Consider the following 19,648-nt stretch of genomic DNA (forward strand, 5'->3'; position numbering starts at 1 on the left):
ACTCCAAACTCCTGAAGACCCGAGACCGACGAAGACCCCGCGAGGAGGACGACTAGAGTCGGAGTGAACCGGATCGAGTCAGACAGGTTCAGCTGGCATCAGCGACTTGTGAGTTTTCTGGTGTCTCGTCGGATCAGAACCGAGCAGACAGAGAGCGAGAGAATCTTATTTTAGTGGAATGAAAGAGTCTGCAGCTTCGAGAGGTCTCATTATGGTTCCGCGGCTCCAGGACCAGTTTGGACCTCCAGACCAGAGTTAAATCTGGAGATGAAGTTTTTCCTGTAATCGGAGTTCTGAAGAAAGTCTTTAACTCCCTCGTGTCACTTCCTGTCGCCCGGAATCTTATTGAGGATGATGAAGATGATCAGGATTATTATGATGATGAAGGTGATGATGATGATGATGAAGAAGATGAAGCTTGTTATGATGATGAAGATGATGATGATGATTATTTTAATTTTGAAGTTGAGGATGAAGATGATGATGAAGATTATTAATATAGTGATGATGATGATGATGATGAAGTATTATGTAATGACCGGGTGAACCTGAGCGGCTCCAGATGTTCTGGGTCACCGTCGCAAATCCCCGACCACTACGGCAGCGTGTTCTGGAGGACCGGAGGACCAGAGTGGAACTGGACCGGTGGGCTGTAAATCAGAGCGGAGGCTCGTCCCGCGGAGAGTACGGGTCCAGATCGTTGGTGGCTCGGCGCCAGAGCGGCTCGTGTTTCACAGACCGGGCCAACACATGATGAACACCAGATATAGAGCGTGTCGTTACTCAGTCGGCCCGTCATCCATCTCCCCAACAGAACCGACCGGCTGAACCTCAGATGTTCTGCTGGGGAGAAACCGGACCTCCACAGGGTCGACAGAACCGGGACATAGCCCATAAAAAAAGAAAATCGGTCTTACAAACTTTGGGCTCTTGTTCTGGGAGCTCTAGCCTTGGTCCATTTCTTCGGTACTGACCCGGAACACCCTTACAAAGTTGTTGATTGACAGGTCATTGTGATGTCATCACACAAGGTCCGGTTGTGTCATCAGGTGGACGGTCCGTGGTTATGGTTCCTAACTGCCATAAGTCAGAACCTGCAGCACACATGGGCCAGGAGCCCAATTCTGGTCTGTGCGAATTTGATGTGACAGAACTTTGGTTCTATTTATGTCGAAATACCAAACGACAATTAACATTCCTGCTCGCCGCCGCGGTCGTCCAGATGTGAGGTATTTTGGACCGGCGTTTATTGGACCAGCCGGTTCTGTCCGTGTCCCACATGCAGCAGCGCCGGGTCGCACCACACCCAGACACGTGCGCCAGTAAAAGTGTGAGAAACGGGATTCGTCGGGGAACAATGACTCGCCGCCGCCGCCGCCGCCGTCGCTCGTGCCAACATGTGTCGCACATTTGCTCTGCCTCAGCGGCGCCACCTGCACACGGATGAGCAGAACCACTTCAGGGGTGGGAGAGGATCTGCCTCAGCGACTCGAACAAAAACCAGAGAGTCGGGCCTTGTGTGGGGATCGAATGTCGCCCCCCGCAGGCTGAACTCTTTTGCATCAGAAGTTAATGGAAGTCGACAGCAAATGTTTTCTCAGCAACTAACGAAGGTCGACAAGCAGGTGCGCACGAGGGAAGTCGAGTCGACGTCAAGTCGTCAGCAGCAGCAGGTTCCAATCTGGCGTCCGCAGGAATGTTGTTTTCTTAGAGACCGAGCGAGGAGAACACAAACGTGTGCGAGCAGAAGAACACATGTGTGTGTGGGGGCACCTGCTGCAACACAAACGCTGAGACACAACCTCTACGACACAATTGCTACCACACAACCTCTACGACACAATTGCTACCACACAACCTCCACGACACAATTGCTACCACACAAACTATACAACACAATTGCTATCACACAACCTCCACGACACAATTGCTACCACACAACCTCCACGACACAATTGCTACCACACAAACTATACAACACAATTGCTACCACACAACCTCCACGACACAATTGCTACCACACAACCTCCACGACACAATTGCTATCACACAAACTCTACAACACAATTGCTACCACACAACCTCCACGACACAATTGCTACCACACAAACTATACAACACAATTGCTACCGCACAAACAATACAACACAATTGCTATCACACAAACTATACAACACAATTGCTACCACACACAATTGCTATCACACAACCTATACAACACAATTGCTATCACACAAACTATACAACACAATTGCTATCACACAAACTATACAACACAATTGCTACCACACAAACTATACAACACAATTGCTATCACACAAACTATACAACACAATTGCTATCACACAAACTATACAACACAATTGCTACCACACAAACTATACAACACAATTGCTATCACACAAACTATACAACACAATTGCTATCACACAAACTATACAACACAATTGCTACCACACACAATTGCTATCACACAAACTATACAACACAATTGCTATCACACAAACTATACAACACAATTGCTATCACACAAACTATACAACACAATTGCTACCACACAAACTATACAACACAATTGCTATCACACAAACTATACAACACAATTGCTACCACACAAACTATACAACACAATTGCTACCACACAAACTATACAACACAATTGCTATCACACAAACTATACAACACAATTGCTACCACACAAACATTGAAACAGAAACATTAAGACCATTGCCACACAAACGGTACAAGGAAAACTCTGCCACACAAACAATGCAACACAATAACTGTCAAACAAAGCTTTAAACACAAAAGCTACGCCACAAATGCTGCGACAAAAACACTGCGAAAATAATGCTGCGACAAAAAGCGTTCCGACAAAAGTTTGTGAAAAAATACAGCAATAAAAACACTGCGACTAATGTTTGTGAAAAAATGCTGCGACAAAAACACTACGACAAAAACAAAGCGACAAATGTTTGTGAAAAAATACTGCAACAAAAACGCTCCAACAAAGATGCTGCAACAAAAACGCTGCGACAAGAACGCTGCGACAAAAATGCTGCAACAAAAACACTGTGACAAATGTTTGTGAAAAAATGCTGCGACAAAAACACTGCGACAAATGTTTGTGAAAAAATGCTGCGACAGAAACACTGTGACACAAACGCTGCAACACAGAAATGCTGCGACAAAAACACTGCATCACAAACGCTGCAATACAAAAACTGTCACACAAATGCTGTACCCTAAAATCCACGACACAAACACTAAAACACAAAAACTGCAACACAAAAGCCACAATAAAAACCCTGCAACACAAACTTTGCAACACTAAACGTAAACAAACACTAAAAAACCAGCGCTGTCACAGGAGCAATGCAACACATGAACTGTCAAACATATGCAATAACACCAGTGCTACTTCAGAAACACAATCACTGCCACGAAAAAACGGCGACACAAAAACTACCACACAAACACACTCTGGTTAGCAGGGAAGCTTGGTCTCTGGTCTCAGCAGGTTGCGTCTCTTCTCGTGCTTCATTCATATTTTCCTTGTCTTTTTATTAGCAACATCTAAACTCAAGATTTACTTTAGAACCTAGAATAACAAGAAGCTGAAGGTTTGGCATGTGTGTATTTACAAAACCGTTCTCAAAGCAATGTCAAATCAATCAGAGGAGATAGCATTAGCAGAGCTAGCATCTGAGTACGAGATGAGCTAGCGCTAACATGCTAATGTGAGGAGTTGATGTTAGCGGAGTTAGCATGTGAACAGAACAGATTACAGAACACTAGAAAGAATAATGTAAGGTAATGAGTATCATTGGACGTGTCTCTCTTAACAAGACCTGACGATGCTCCGTACCTGTCTAGCTGGGAAAAAAAAAGGCGAACAACATCTCCACAAATTCTCACGTCACTTTCTGGGAAAGGGAGCGCGGCGGCGTGTCGTGAACATGTTCCTCACGTCAGCATGAGGAGCCGCAGCTGAACTGACGACCTCACGGCTGTCGGTTAAACTCCCGCCACATCTTTAATGATTCCGTGGAGTTCGGAGCCAAAACCATCCTGGCATTCCTCACTCGCCTGCCGAGCCCAGGCGGTCCAGCTTCTCGGGAGGGCGAGAAAAAGAGCCGCGGGTCAGCCAGAAGTCCCACCATCCAGGACAAAGACGAAGACACCCCTGAACAAACACTCACTCGTCCAGTTACTCTGGGGACACAGAGGGACCTCACCAGGCGCTCAGGCGGACTTGTGTGGCCCGCGGGCCGCATCATGACTCCTGGATCCGTTTAAGAATCGGTTTAGAAACTGTTGTTTCAAGGGTCATGTGACCATTGGGGTGACGTTGAGGTGTGATCCCCCCCCCACACTAATCAAGACTGCATGTGCCCCCCCTCTCTCTCCACCCCGGAACAATAACCTCCAGTGTGGTTGCAGCTAAGAGGGAGCAGATGCTGCTGCCCCCACAAACCTCTGGCGCCGCCCGAGCACCAGCTCGCCCCCCAAAATCACCACCTGCAAGCCTGGACTCTGAGCTTCACTTCAGGCGACGGCAAACATCAGTCGCTTTGATGAGCAGTCGTCGCCCTCTGACCCTTGTCAGGACTTGATCAGTGTCATGTCTGCAAGTTGCTTAAAATTAAGCCGTTATCAAGTAATTCTTCACAGTTGTGCACAGTTGTGTGATGATGATGATGATGATGATGATGATGATGATGATGATGATGATGATGATGATGATGATGATGAAGATAAGGATGAAGATGGTGGTGATGATGATAATGATAAAGATCATGATGATGATGATCATCGTCATCATTACAGTTGTGCATCCCTAATGTAGCATGGTGATGATGATGATGATGATGATGATGATGATGATGATGATGATGATGATGATGGTGATGATGGTGATGATGGTGAGGATGATGAGGATGAAGATAAGGATGAAGATGGTGATGATGTTGAAGTAGATGAGGATGAAGCTGATGATGATGCTAAAGGTCATGATGTAGATGATGATGACGTTGATAAGGAAGATAAGGATGAAGATGATAATGATGATGAAGAAGATGATGATAATAAAGGTCATGATGACGATGACGTTAAAGATCATGATGATGAAGATGAAGATGAAGAGGATTATAAATATTATCATAATAATGATGATGATGATGATGATGATTTTGATTATGTTATGATGATGATGATGAAGGGGATTAAAAAGATTATAAAGATGATGATAAAGATAATAATGAAGATAAAGATAAAGATGGTCATGATGATGATGAAGATGATGATCATAAATATGAACCTGATAATAAAGGTGTTGAAAAATATGATTATAATGATGATGCGAATGATGATGATGATGATGAAAAACGATTATATATATTTTATATATTTTTTAACTGACCATTGTTTTGTTATTAAAGCGTTTTGTTAGCCTGGTCTGTGAAAGTTGCTTTACAGAGAATACTTACTTAACTAAATATGATGATGATGATGTTGATGATGATGATGATGATGATGAAGATTATGATGAATATGATGATAAAGATAATTATGATGATGATGATGATGATGACGATAAAGATGATGATGATGATGATAAAGATTATAATGATGATGATGATGACGATGATGATAAAGATAATTATGATGATGATGATGATGATGATGACGATGATGATGATGATAAAGATGATGATGATGATGATAAAGATAATGATGATGAAGAAGATAATAAAGATTATGATGATGATGATGATGATGATGATGATAAAGATAATGATGATGAAGAAGATAATAAAGATTATAATGATGATGATGATGACGATGATGATAAAGATAATTATGATGATGATGATGACGATGATGATGATGATAAAGATGATGATGATGATGATAAAGATAATGATGATGAAGAAGATAATAAAGATTATAATGATGATGATGATGACGATGATGATGATGATGATGATGACGATGATGATGATGATAAAGATGATGATGATGATGATGATAAAGATAATGATGATGAAGAAGATAATAAAGATTATAATGATGATGATGATGATAATAAAGATTAGAATGATGATGATGATGACGATGAATATGATGATAAAGATTATGATGTGATGAAGCTGATGATAATGATGATGATAATAAAGATTATGATGTTGATGATGTGATGATGACGAAGATGATAAAGATAAAGATGGTGGTGTGTGAAGACTCTGCATAAATGATCAGACTCGTGTTGGACCGGGTCTATGGAGCGGGTCGGGCCGTCTGCAGAGTATCAGGTGACCGCGTGGGCCCGGCTGTAACGAGACTTGCAGTTCTGGTCCGGCTCTCCCACGGTCACCCGAGTGGAACAAGGACGTGAAATATTTGAGGAGAGAAGTTCAGACGAGGATCCAGCAGAACCAACTGGACCACAACCAACCAGTCCCGGTGGTTCTTAAAGTGACCCTGAACTGGACCAAAAGAGTGGAGAGAGAACCTTTGACCAGCAGAACCGGAGGACAGCTCAGGTTTAGGGGACAAGATCTCGGCCCGCGGGTCCAAACACATGTGAGGTTCTGATCCGTGGAGAACCACTCGGCTGATGTGATCCAGAGCTGTGGGACAACAGAGGGCGTCGCGCTCCAAACATGTAAAACAGATGCGATCAGGTTCTGAGCTGGCCCGGTTCTGGCTCACTCCACGACCTGCCCCCCCAGCCTGAAAACACATCAGCTGGACTCGGCAGAGAGTGGGTTCTGACGGAGGATCAGTGCTTCGCTCAGACACCTGCCGGCAGTTACAGGACAGGTGCAATGACCACACAGGTCAGCAGGAGGTCAAAGGTCACCAGGTCGTTCAGTTGAACTTTGATGTTTTCCTTAGATCTCTGACCCGCAACCTCCAGAACCAACCGGTGCTGGTCCACACCCACGTCACACTCTTGACCTCAGAGAGATAAAGGGTGTGTGTGTTTGTCTGTGCATGAATCCGCAAGAATGTCTGTGAGCGAGTCCACTATAGTGCACGTGTGACCGTGTGTGTGTTTGCATGAATGTGTAAACGTGCATGTGTGCGTGTAAATATGTGTCGGTGCATGTTTGTGAATGTGTGTGCATTGTTGTGTATGTTTGTTTGTGTGTGAACATGAGTCTGATGGTTTGTGTGTGCTTGTGTGTGTGAAGGTAAGTAAGTAAGTAATTTTTATTTATATAGCGCTTTTCCAGACCAGGGTCACAAAGCGCTTAAACAATCAAAACAATATTCAATAAAGTATATATTTTAAAGATCAAGATAAAACTGATAACACAACAGGAGTTCCAGAAAATCAAGGAAAAGCCTGAACAAATAGAAACGTCTTAAGATGTTTCTTGAAGGAGTCAGTAGATCATCAAACACAGAGGAAGATCGTTCCAAAGCTTAGGAGCAACAGTCTGGAAGGATTTCTCTCCTCTGGTCCTGAAGCTTGTTCAGGAACCATCAGTAGATTCTGATCCACAGACCTCAGAGCCCGAGCTGGGGTGTAAGTCTGGATCAGATCACTGATGTAATGAGGAGTCTGACCATGAATAGATCTGAAAGTAAGAACCAGAATTTTTAAGGTTGATCCTGAAAGAAACTGGAAACGTGTGAAGAGTTTTAACCTTTACACACATTAACCTGAGTGTGCAGGTTAAAGTGTGTGCGTGTGTGTGTATTATCGTGATGTTTGTTTGTGTGATTGTGTTTGTGAGAGTGTGTTTTATTTTAATTTGTGCTGGCAGGTTTGTATAAGTGTGTGTATAAATGTATGTTTTCAGGTTTGTGTGAGCGTGTGTGAATGAATGTGTGTGAACAGGTTTGTGTGATGTGCATGAATGGTTTGTGTGATGTGCATGAATGTGTGTGTGCAGGTTTGTGTGAGTGCATATGAAGGTGTGTGTGCAGATTAATGTGTCAGTATGTGTGCATTATTGTGTTTGCATTGCTGTGATAGTATGAGTGTGTGTGCAGGTTTGTGTGAGTGCATATGAAGGTGTGTGTTCAGGTTTGTGTGAGTGTGTATGAATGTGTGTGAGCAGGTTTATGTGTCAGTATGTGTGCAATATTGTGTTTGCATTGCTGTGATAGTATGAGTGTGTGTGCAGGTTTGTGTGAGTGCATATGAAGGTGTGTGTTCAGGTTTGTGTGAGTGTGTATGAATGTGTGTGAGCAGGTTTATGTGTCAGTATGTGTGCAATATTGTGTTTGCATTGCTGTGATAGTATGAGTGTGTGTGCAGGTTTGTGTGAGTGCATATGAAGGTGTGTGTTCAGGTTTGTGTGAGTGCATATGAAGGTGTGTGTGCAGGTTTGTGTGAGTGCATATGAAGGTGTGTGTACAGGTTTGTGTGTCAGTATATGTGCATTTTTATGTTTGCATTGCTGTGATAGTGTGAATGTGTGTGTCTGCTGGTTTGTGTGCGCGTGTATGAATGTAAGTGTGCAGGTTTGTGTGTATGAATGTGTGTGTGCAGGTTTGTGTGAGTGCGTATGAATGTGTGTGTGCAGGTTTTTGTGACAGTATGTGTGCATTATTGTGTTTGCATTACTGTGATAGTGTGAGTGTGTGTGTGCAGGTTTGTGTGCGTGTGTATGAATGTGTGTGTGCAGGTTCGTCACTTTAGCCTTTTCTCTTTGATTCCCTCTGAGAAAAGTGTTGACACATCAGAGAGACCCACGAAGAACTGAACCCACCACCTCAAGTCCTAGTCTAGTCCTGTCAGGTCCTCCCTGTAACCCCCCACCAGCCCCCCTCTCACTCACACCCCGGCTGCAGGTCGTCAGCAGGTGCTAATGTCAGCGTTAGCTTGTACATGTTTACGATGATGACTCACAGTCTCGAGGTCCCGGACACTTAACCCCCCACGTGAAGCAAAGTCCGAGAACTAAACACCTCACTAATGATCAGGTTCTGAGTGTGAACGACGCGACGGCGAGTCATCTCTGACAGTTTCCCACCTCACTGTGACTCAATGACACGTCTGCGGATCAAAGCTGACTGGAACACAACTGAGTCGGTCCACGCAAGACCCTCAGGCCATTAGTGTCTCTCAAGACAGTCCAGACCGGAATCAAGTTCTAGATTGTGTTACCTATAATCCTGAACCGGCGCTCCTTTGGGTCCTTCTGTGGGATGTCTGGAAACTTTTGGGACCCAAGCACAACGCTGCATAAAAGACCTTGGGCGTTGTCCAGTTGGACTTCGCGTACCTGTTCCCAGTCAATGTCTGGTCATCGTCAGAAGGTCTCATGGTCACCGGTGTGTCTCCACGTCTTCAGGCAGCTGCATCCCTCAGATGTTTTGGATTCCAGCATGTCTCCGGGACATGTTTGTCGCGGACATCCAACACCTGGAAAACGTCCTCAGTCCGTTTCGGGTCATAGGAGTTAACCTTTGGAAGGGGGACGAGAGTCTGGACCAGATAATCTTAAAATACCTGCGGATTAACCGGCTCCCTGTGGTCCAGTTGCCGGACTTTGGGCGGGTCAGCACCTGGACACCATATCGTATTCCCTTGAGGACGTCAAGGACTGAAATCTCTTATGGGAACTGAATTCCTGCAGACTAGGAGGACCAAGGGGCCCAACCCAGAGCAGTACTGGACTGATGTGGTTCTGTGTCACCCTAAAGATTCTGGAATGTCTCTTGATGAAACGTGTTCCCGCAGCTGTCCCGGACCTTCGGGCAGGACCGGTTAGATCAGCAGCCACTTTGGCATCATTAGAGCTCATTAGTCTGGACAATGGTCTTAAGGCCTTGGAGCAGGTCAGGTCCTGACAAAATATCCAGACTATAGGTCTCGAGAGGGCTGCTGTCTCCAGGTCCAGATATCAGGCTCGGTTTAGCAGGTCAGGGTCCGGTATTGTAAGGGTTACATAGACTTTCCAGTGCTATAGCAAAGACAGTGCTTGGTCTGTCCTGCATACTCTGAGTCTCTGGTAGATGACTGAGCTTAAGGACAAGTTTGACAAACGGGTCAGCTCAAAGGAACGAGGCAGAACCTCCACCTAGGTAGACTTCTTTAGACCGGTTCGTTTGATTCTTCTGAAGAACCGAGACCGCCTTTCAACCATAACTGTCACCAGCATCAATGGCCAAGTTAGTAATCTGTTGTGAAGGCCAAGAACCAGTACCGACCCTTTTACAAACTTGTCGAGATTTTCCACTTGAGTTTCAGGTCATTTGACGGTTTCAACCTCAAACAAGAACTTGGTCATTGGTGTCATGATTCTTGACTTGGTTTTGTCTTTGTGTCGTTGACATCTTGACAAACGTCGTACCAGCGGTCGTCTCCAGGTTCTGGCCCGCCTACTTCCTGTTGTTCCGGATCCGATCCGGCTCACAGAACCGAAGGGTTCCGACCACATGACCCGCAAACGTAAACACATTCCAGCACTTCGAAGAATTTGCAGCTGAACCACGGCTGAGGTGGAGCTAAATCAGCACTCGGACGACGTGGAAATAGTGCCGCAGGGTTCTGGTCCTGCTGAAGGATTTGGGTTTCGGTGCCAGTCCTGGTTTCTTTGAAGAGACTCTGAAGGAGCTCTTTGATGTGGGCCAACACTCTACCCCCCACTTATGCCTCGTTGGTGTCTAGATTATCGGATGGTCGGCCTGACTAAGAGAGCTGAGCCAGAAGACAGACCCTCAAAAAGACCCACAACGATAGAAGCTGATGCAGGTAAAGATGCTAAAATCAGTCAGAACATTACGACCACCTGCTGACGCCCTTGTCTCTCAGGGACCACACTGACTAGTTTCGTCAGGGGTTTCTTCGTGAACTACCTGTCACCACCTGGTCCGGCCTCTAGAGGGCACACATGAGGCTCACAGTTTGTCTAAAATAAAAGTTGGGCCTCGTGTGGAAGTTCCCGGAACGCTGCTCCTCCTTCGTCCACCCACCTTGCCCAAGACCTCGCAGGCTCTTATTTTGGGCCGCTGGTGGTTCAGAACCAAAAGAATGTGAAACTTGTGATCCGACCACACTCAACGACTCGCCCGCTGGACCTGCCGCACTAAACGACACACACACATGGAGACAACTGCCCCCCCAACCCCCCCTCACACACACGTCTCTGTGAGTTTTAATAGAATTCTTAAATCACCAGTTTGTGGAGCCTCAAATTTCTCTGCTCAATTCAAGCCTCTAATTAGGAGAGGCTCAGTGCTGCCCCCTCTGGCCAAGACAGCTGCGCTCACACATTCTTCACACCAAACCACACACACACACAAACACACACATAGATTTTTTTTTAAAGAAGAAAATTGAGAGAACAACCATCAGACACAGATTATAAATGTTGGCTTGGATCACATATTGTTCCGGAGTCAGATTGAATTGACGAAGTCAGATTAAAAATCTTTGATCTGATCAGATTAATTCGATAATCTAACTCAGATTGTAGATTACGTATTTATTCCCTTGTTATGATAGAAGTGTGTGTGATGATGATGATGATGATCCAGCTGACTCAGCAGTCCTGGACTCCACATGTCTGCTCGGTATAATCTACCCTCCGTGCCCCACGGTTGGGTGAGAGTATTCGAGAAAAGTGCCGGGTCAGCACATTTTTGGAGGTTCACTCGTCTTGTGAGTGAGTGAAGAACTACAGGTTGAGAGGGGGGTGTGTGTGGGGGGGGGGGGCATGACCCAAAGTAAACACAGGTGCTGAGGAGGTGAGGAGGGGGGAGAGAGGGGGGCTTCAGTATCTGCAGCAACATTGAGAGAGTAAACTCACTCCTGCTCTCACCCTTGCTCTGGTTGAATTAGTCCTTTAATGGCGTTAATAGAGGCTTATGACAGGGGGGTTCGGGTGGAGATGGGGGGGTCATTTGCACGCGAAAAGAAGCCCTGGACCTGCAGGTTGAACACTGAGCAGTGACAGAGAAAACCATATGTCTGACAGGGGAACGTCACGTAAGGGACTGAGGACAGACCAGGTACACCCGACTATTTGTCGTTGACTCCAGCCCGAGGACCTCCAGGCGTCTGTTTACCTGCAGACCTTCAATTCCAGGACCAGAACGTTTAAAACACAGATGATTACCGCCCCCTGTTGGCAGGTCATCGAGGAACACCAGAGAAATTCCTTGAAAACACTTGAATAAGTTTGACGTGTGATCTGACCCCTGGACCAGTTTTACCCGACTGACGAGTCTGAGGTGGGACGTCAAGGGGGGGTGAGTCGGCGGGTAGTTCTGGACCAGAGTTCTGATCTGAACCTAAAACAAAACAAAAAAACATTTTCCAGACTTAAGAGCTGTAAACTCTCATCTCACCGAACTGGAACCTGATCCAAACACAACGAGCCCGACTGGATCTCTTGCAGCTGTTGACCCTCCCCTCACCCCCTCGCTCACCTCACCTCGCACCCCCTGTGCCCCCCTCGCGCCGCCTCCCTCGACCACAGAGCAGCACCTCACGTTTAAAGCTTCCTCGATCTGGGATTCGATTTCAGTCCAGCTTTTGTTTTGGAGCAACACGACCCCTCCTCGCCCTCTTCCCCCCTCTCACCCCTTGCCTCCCCCTCTCACCCCTGCCTCCCCCGTCGCTGTCAGGACGCGGTGGTCGTGATTAGCGCCAGTGTTGGCACAGGTGCAGAAGATCCATCAGCTGTCTGTTTGTACACCTGCAGGTGCGAGGAGGGGGACGAGGAGAGGAGGATGAGGAGGAGGAGAAGAGGAGGGGGAGGAAGAGGAAAGAGAGAAGAGGAAGGCACCGTCAGTGACGTGAAGCAGAAGCTGCCTGGACTGACTCGACTGAAGTATGAAGTCAAAGTGACGTCATTAAACCCCTTCTAATTTCCCAACTAGTCGGCTCTGATGCGGTGACCATGGTCCACTGGGTCATACCGCCCCCTACAGGCTCATTGTAGGTGGTACAACAGAATCATCAGTGAGATATGAAGACATCTCTTCTCTCTGTTCTGACTTCTATGAAGTTTTCATGACTCAGCGTTAAGTTACAGGTGAGATGGCGAAAATGAAGATGTAAAGCAGTTAAGCAGGGAGAGTGAAAGAGTGGAGGAAATAGTCGGGGTGAACGAGGTGGAGTATAGGAGAGAAGCAGTGAACCAGTTAGTGAGTAGGAGTGAGCGAGCGTGGGTAAAGGAGTGAAGCAGTCAAAAAAGTGAAGATAGATTGACTGAGATGGATAAATAGTCAAGGTGTTACACTGTGAGATTGTGATTGTACAGGAGTAAAGCAGTGAAAGAGTGAGAACGCGGGAGTGATACGGTATCTTAGTGAGTGAGTTTAGAGGAGTGAGGGGATGTGAAAGTGAGCAAGTGAGAGTTTAAAAAAAAGTTAAGCTGTGCAAGAGTGAAGAAGTGCAAGAGTGATAACATGAGACTAAAGGGTTGAAGGAGTGAAGCAGTGAGAATGTGAGAGTAAAGGAATGAAGGAGTGAAGCAGTGAGAAAGTGAGAGTAAAGGATGAAGGAGTGAGAAAGTGAGATTAAAGGAATGAATTAGTGAGAAAGTGAGAGTAAAGGAATAAAAGAGTGAAGCAGTGAGAAAGTGAAAGTAAAGAAATGAAGGAGTGAAGCAGTGAGAAAGTGAGAGTAAAGGAATGAAGAAGTGAGAAAGTGAGAGTAAAGGATGGAGGAGTGAGAAAGTGAGAGTAAAGGAATGAAGGAGTGAAGCAGTGAGAAAGTGAAAGTAAAGGAATGAAGGAGTGAGAAAGTGAGATTAAAGGAATGAAGAAGTGAGAAAGTGAGAGTAAAGGATGGAGGAGTGAAGGAGTGAGAAAGTGAGGTTAAAGGAATGAAGGAGTGAGGAAGTGAGAGTAAAGGAGTAAAGAAGTGCAAGAGTGATAACATAACAGTAGAGGAATGAAGGAGTGAAGCAGTTAGAAAGTGAGAGTAAAGAAATAAAGGAGTGAAGCAGGGAGAACGTAAGAAAGGAATAAAGGAGTGAAGCAGTGAGAACGTAAGAAAGGAATAAAGGAGTGAAGCAGGGAGAACGTAAGAAAGGAATAAAGGAGTGAAGCAGTGAGAAAGTGAGAAAGGAATAAAGGAGTGAAGCAGTGAGAAAGTGAGATTAAAGGAAAGAAGGAGTGAGAAAGCGAGAGTAAAGGAAAGAAGGAGTGAAGGAGTGAGAAAATGAGAGTAAAGGGTGAAGGAGTGAAGGAGTGAGTAAGTGAGAGTAAAGGAATGAGGCGTCAGTCACGCAAGCTGGTTTGTTCTGACAAAGCTTCTGAATAATTGACAAAGAATTCCTGAATTATAGAAACTTGTCTTCACTGTGACTTTGGTCAGATTGTAGCCTTGACATCCATGATAACCACGTGAAGGAGAACGTCTTTAAGTGACGTCTCACACTTGACATCCATGATAACCACGTGAAGGAGAACACTCTTTAGTGACGTCTCACACTTGACTCCTCTACCATGTGTTTGTGAGGAAGACAAAGACTCGTCATTAGCACCACTTTATTCTCCATCCTTCGTTTGTCCATCAAAGTCCTCACACTTGTCTCGTGAGCGTCTCCAGTGAGATCATCGTTGTGTCTCGTCGATCCGTCTCGTTTGTCATCTTGTAGTCCTTGTCACTGCTGCAACCCGAACCCCTGCCCCCCCCGCCATAAATGTTGAGGGTCGTGACTCGGATTATTGAGGGACAGCTGAGACCCGAGACCATCCTTGTGCCACCTTCTTCCCTGATCCCTCCCAGCTGTCCGGGGCTGTACAGAGACCTGCCGACGATTAACAAACCCACAAATGTCTTTTGAGGGAGAGAGAATGTCTACCTCATCCTGGGTAGACTAGGACCCCCACCAGGAGGCGTCGGTGAGCAGCCGTTTCATGGCCATAAGTGTCCGGAATGAACTGAAGTTGTTTCGATGGATGTCGCCTTTATCCGAAGCGGTACTTCGGCCAGTACTTGACGGCCCGTTTGGGCGGGGACTCTGCAGAGACCTGAGGCGCCGCGGGTTTCCGTCTCTCTTTAGTTCTGTCTGCGACGGTGAAGCCACGGGCCGGTGAGTCCTGGTCAGCAACTCGTGGCAGGAAGTGGGTGGAGACGTGCTGGGGTTTGACCCGCGTGTTCGACCCCATCTTGGCCTTACCCCGCTTGTTGAGGGCCACGAACCACTCTCGACCCGTCCTCTGGTTCTGGTGCAACACTGAGGCATACGTGTTGTAGCTGTTCTCCTGGAAACGCTCGCGGAACTTACAGTCATCTGAGAACCGATCCTGCAGAGAGACCAGACATCAGGTACTGGAACTGGACCTGTACCTGGACCTGGACCTGGACCTGGACCTGGACCTGGACCTGGACCTGGACCTGGACCTGGACCTGGACCTGGACCAAGACCAAGACCTAGACCTAGACCTAGACCAAGACCAAGACCAAGACCAAGACCAAGACCAAGACATAGACATAGACATAGACATAGAACATTTTTGAGCTGGACTTGGAACTACAACTTGACCTGGACAGGGACAGGGACAGGGACAGGGACAGGGACAGGGACCTAAAACTAATCCTAAACCTATACCTATACCTAGACCTAGACCTAGACCTAGACCTTTCTTGACCTGGACTTGGACCTCAATCTGGCTTGACTTGGATCTGGAACTGGACCGAGACTGGGATCTACACTTACTTACCTAGACATAGACCTAGACCTGCACCTGGCTTGACCTGGACCGGATAAGGATTGGACCTAAACATGTAAATCTCCTCATTGTCCTTCTGATGGTCCTGCTGCTAAAAATAGTGGAGCTGGGAACGACTCTGGTTCTGGTTCTGGAGGAAAACAAACGGTCTTGACCGGAACGTAAACATGTCAGTGACAGTCAGGGAGGGAGGAGAGGGACCATGTTAGCCACATGACGTTTAGCTCACAAAGTCTGTGTCCCAGAACCAGAACTGGACCAGGATCATGTTTCATCATCATCATCATCATCATCATCCACTTCGTCATTACCTTTATCAACTTCATCACATCAATTTTCATCATCATCTTCATCCACATTCTAATCATCATCTTCATCAACATTCTTATCATCATCTTCATGAATATTGTTATCATCATCTTCATCATCATCGTATTCATCATCTTCATCAACATTCTTATCATCATCTTCATCAACATTCTTATCATCATCTTCATCAACATTCTTATCATCATCTTCTTCAACATCTTTATCCTCATCTTCATCAACATTCTTATCATCATCTTCATCAACATTCTTATCATCATCTTCATCAACATCTTTATCATCATCTTAATCAACATCATCATCATCATCATCTTCATCAACATCATCATCTTCATCATCTTCACCAACATCATCATCTTCGTCATCATCAACATCATCATCTTCATCAACATCTTTATCATCATCTTCATTATCATCGTTATCTTCATCAACATCGTTATCATCATCTTCATCAACATCTTTATCATCATCTTCATTATCATCGTTATCTTCATCATCATCAACATCATCATCTTCATCAACATCTTTATCATCATCTTCATTATCATCGTTATCTTCATCAACATCGTTATCATCATCTTCTACATCATCATCATCATCATCATCATCATCATTATCATCATCTTCATCACTGACCGTGGCGTGGAGACGTCCTCGTCTGTTCATGGACAGGAACTTTCTACTGTGAACTCCTCTGATGGCGATGACTCCGGGCGACATGGCGATCAACTCCAGGACGCCTGCGACAACATCAGTGACTTTTAGCGAAACAAGGAAGTGTGGAGGAGAGATGTGAGTGGACCTGATGACCTTGACCTGATGGCTTACTCTGACCTCAAGGTCAACAGACAGGAAAAGGAAGTGATGAAAGAGTTCATGACTTATTAATACAAGTCAGTGACGTGGACTTCTGTGTCACAAACTCAGGTCAGTAAAACATAAATATTTCACTGGTGTTTATACAATCAAATCTGTTGGTCAACAACAACTTTACTTCTATAGTTAATTAATTACATTTTAGAATTCATAAATAAACGTTGTTTACAAACCGGTCACGTGACATATCATAATAATTAATAATCGCTGTTATTTATAGTTCAAAAGTCACGTGACCTGAAAACGTCTCGTACTTTAGTCGCCACGACGTTTCTGTTTTGGTCCCGTTCACACCTGAGACGGACCCGGACTGTGTCAGGGGTCATCATCGCCGTCCAGAACCAGCAGCAACTGGACCGGTGCGCGCGCGCGGTTATGATGCGCTCGGGTGTTTTCTAGAGCGTGAAATCGGGACTCACTCAGCACGTTCGGTTCGTGGCTCCCGTTCACGCGTCCGTCCAAGTGGACCTGGAGGTGGAAGCCGATCCCGACCCGGCAGTAGAGCCTGCAGGTCCGCCGCCCGGACAGGACCCAGTTCTGCTCCGGCGGTCTGCGCGCCACGGACGCGGCGACCAGGTGAGCGACGGCGAGCAGGTGGACGATCATTCTGACTCCGGCCAGAACCGGTGCTGAAGCATCGTGGCGTCGAGCCGGGGGTCCGAACCACATAGACTGGAGTCGCTGCAGCAGCGCAGGATATTTATAACGTCAGTGAGTCACCGGACAAAACTCACCAGAACGAGGGGAACCCAGAACCACTTTGGGTAACAATGGTTAGATTAAACCCACTTCAGATCTTCAAGATCCAGAACTACATTCACAAACCAGACCTGGTCCCAAACTGATCAAACTTAGAACCAGAACCGCTTCACATAAGATGCTCAATCAAAACCGGAACAACGTCCGAACTGGACCATCCTCGAACCCAATTATCACCTCTGACCACTGGGACCAGAACCAGAGATCCTCTCAGAACCAAAGTCCTTTTTAACTGGACCAACATGTCCAGAACTCTTGCATGTGGCTTGACTCTCTAGATTTTAAACTTGGATGAGAAAACATTGTGACCACCATGTTGAGCCTTAGTCTGTCGTGGACCTGGACATCACTGGACCTGAGGTGTCCGGTGTCAGCCCAGTATAGACGTCAAGACGCCCCAGCAGAACTGTCCCTATCAGGTCTTCCAGAATCTTGACATATATTTCCTTTATTAGTCATCAGGGGGAAACAATACACTAAGCAAGAGCGCACACACAAATTAAAGAAATACTTAAATAAGAATACACTACAAATATAATTCTGAATTTAAAGACTTATTAATTCACATGTCAGTCCTGCAACAGACAGTCAATACGCAGTCCTGTAGCGCCCCCTGCAGGCACTGAGTCCTGGACGAGGAGTCGACCACTAGGAATAGGTCTGAGGTACTCGCTCCACATCCGTCCCTCACAAAGAGAACTTTCGGGGACCCTGAGATAGCGACACCTTGTGACACGGGAGGAGGAATTTAGTGAGTGGGGCGGGTGAGGGGAGAAAAAAGGGGGTGACATGGGAGAGGAGATAAGAGAGGCCTGATGACTGATGCACTGAAGAATGAAGAGTTGACATGATACTTATGATGTCACACTCACACGTGTATACACAAATATACACACTCACATACTCTCTTTCTGTCTCACGCACACTCTCACAAATACACACACACATATATATAGATAGGTATACATGACTTCATCGACTATACACTTGAAAACTCTCGCAAACACAAAAACATTAATTAATTCATTAATCAACACGTATTGACGCGTGTGACGCTCTGTTGGGCCACTAGGTGCCGCTGTTTCCTGTCCAAGTCGCTGCTGGTCTAATTGACGGTGTATCGATTGATAATGTCTGGCCATCCTCTGATCGGGTGGTCAGTTTCAACTTTTCTCAAACTTTTCTTCAACAACTATTATAATCCAACAGACATGCTCACGAGGAGACATTGTAAAAGTGACTTTATAATGGATTATTGGTCAATAATTCGCCTCCACATGAGAACTAGCTAATCGGCGTTTTTAGCTAGTTAGCCCGTAAGCTAACTATCTTAGAAAAGGTTTGTTATTCACTTCAACGCCAGAGCTCAGAGATAAGCAGCACATCTGGTGAGTCTGAACTTTTGTTGTTACAAGTTTTAAACGAGTGTGTGTGTGTGTGTGCGTTAAACTATGACGTTTGTTATTGAAGTATCACGTTATTTTTAATAGATGTATTGCGACATCGCGACTGAGAGAAACAAGTTTATTTGTTACACATTTCTTATTTTTTAATGTTACTCGTTATTAAACAAAACAACAAAAAAACGATCTTTAATTCCCGTTCAGTCTAAATTGTATGTTATGCTCCAGAGAGCCTCAAGAGGGCGCCACCGTACTGCAGTTGACGCGGAAATGTGACGTCAAACGCGGTCTGTTTATACAGTCGGTTCATCTTCACAGAAGAATCGGTCAAACATATACAGTACGTTGTTGAAACAATTCTATTAAAAAAAATCCTATTTGGTTTGTCCTCTGCGTTTAATGGAGTCTATTGACTCCTTCAAGAAACATCTTAAGACCTTTTATTTGACCTTTTTCTAAATTTTCTTGGGGCCGCTGTATTTGTCTTTATGTTTTCTTGACCTTTTAAAGCATTTATTTTAACTGTGTAATGTTTTTAATTGTTTTAGCGCTTCACAAATAATAATTACTTAATTATCTACTTTGTTGTTGCCCTGTATTTTGAATCCAAATGTCTTTATTTTTATTCT

General features: G+C 45.4%; 1 protein-coding gene across 1 annotated transcript; it reads right to left on the reverse strand.

The window, feature by feature from the left end:
• Window positions 1-14,889: 14,889 nt before the first annotated feature.
• fgf5 (fibroblast growth factor 5) lies at window positions 14,890-17,463 on the reverse strand. The gene is made up of 3 exons (XM_087790850.1): window positions 17,277-17,463; window positions 16,618-16,721; window positions 14,890-15,228 (listed from the first exon to the last, which is right to left on the reverse strand). The coding sequence occupies exons 1-3, from the start codon at window positions 17,461-17,463 to the stop codon at window positions 14,890-14,892; spliced, it is 630 nt and encodes a 209-aa protein (XP_087646976.1).
• Window positions 17,464-19,648: the final 2,185 nt, after the last annotated feature.

Source organism: Callionymus lyra, chromosome 1 (assembly GCF_982586985.1).
Source record: "Callionymus lyra chromosome 1, fCalLyr1.hap1.1, whole genome shotgun sequence".
Lineage (NCBI taxonomy): Eukaryota > Metazoa > Chordata > Actinopteri > Syngnathiformes > Callionymidae > Callionymus > Callionymus lyra.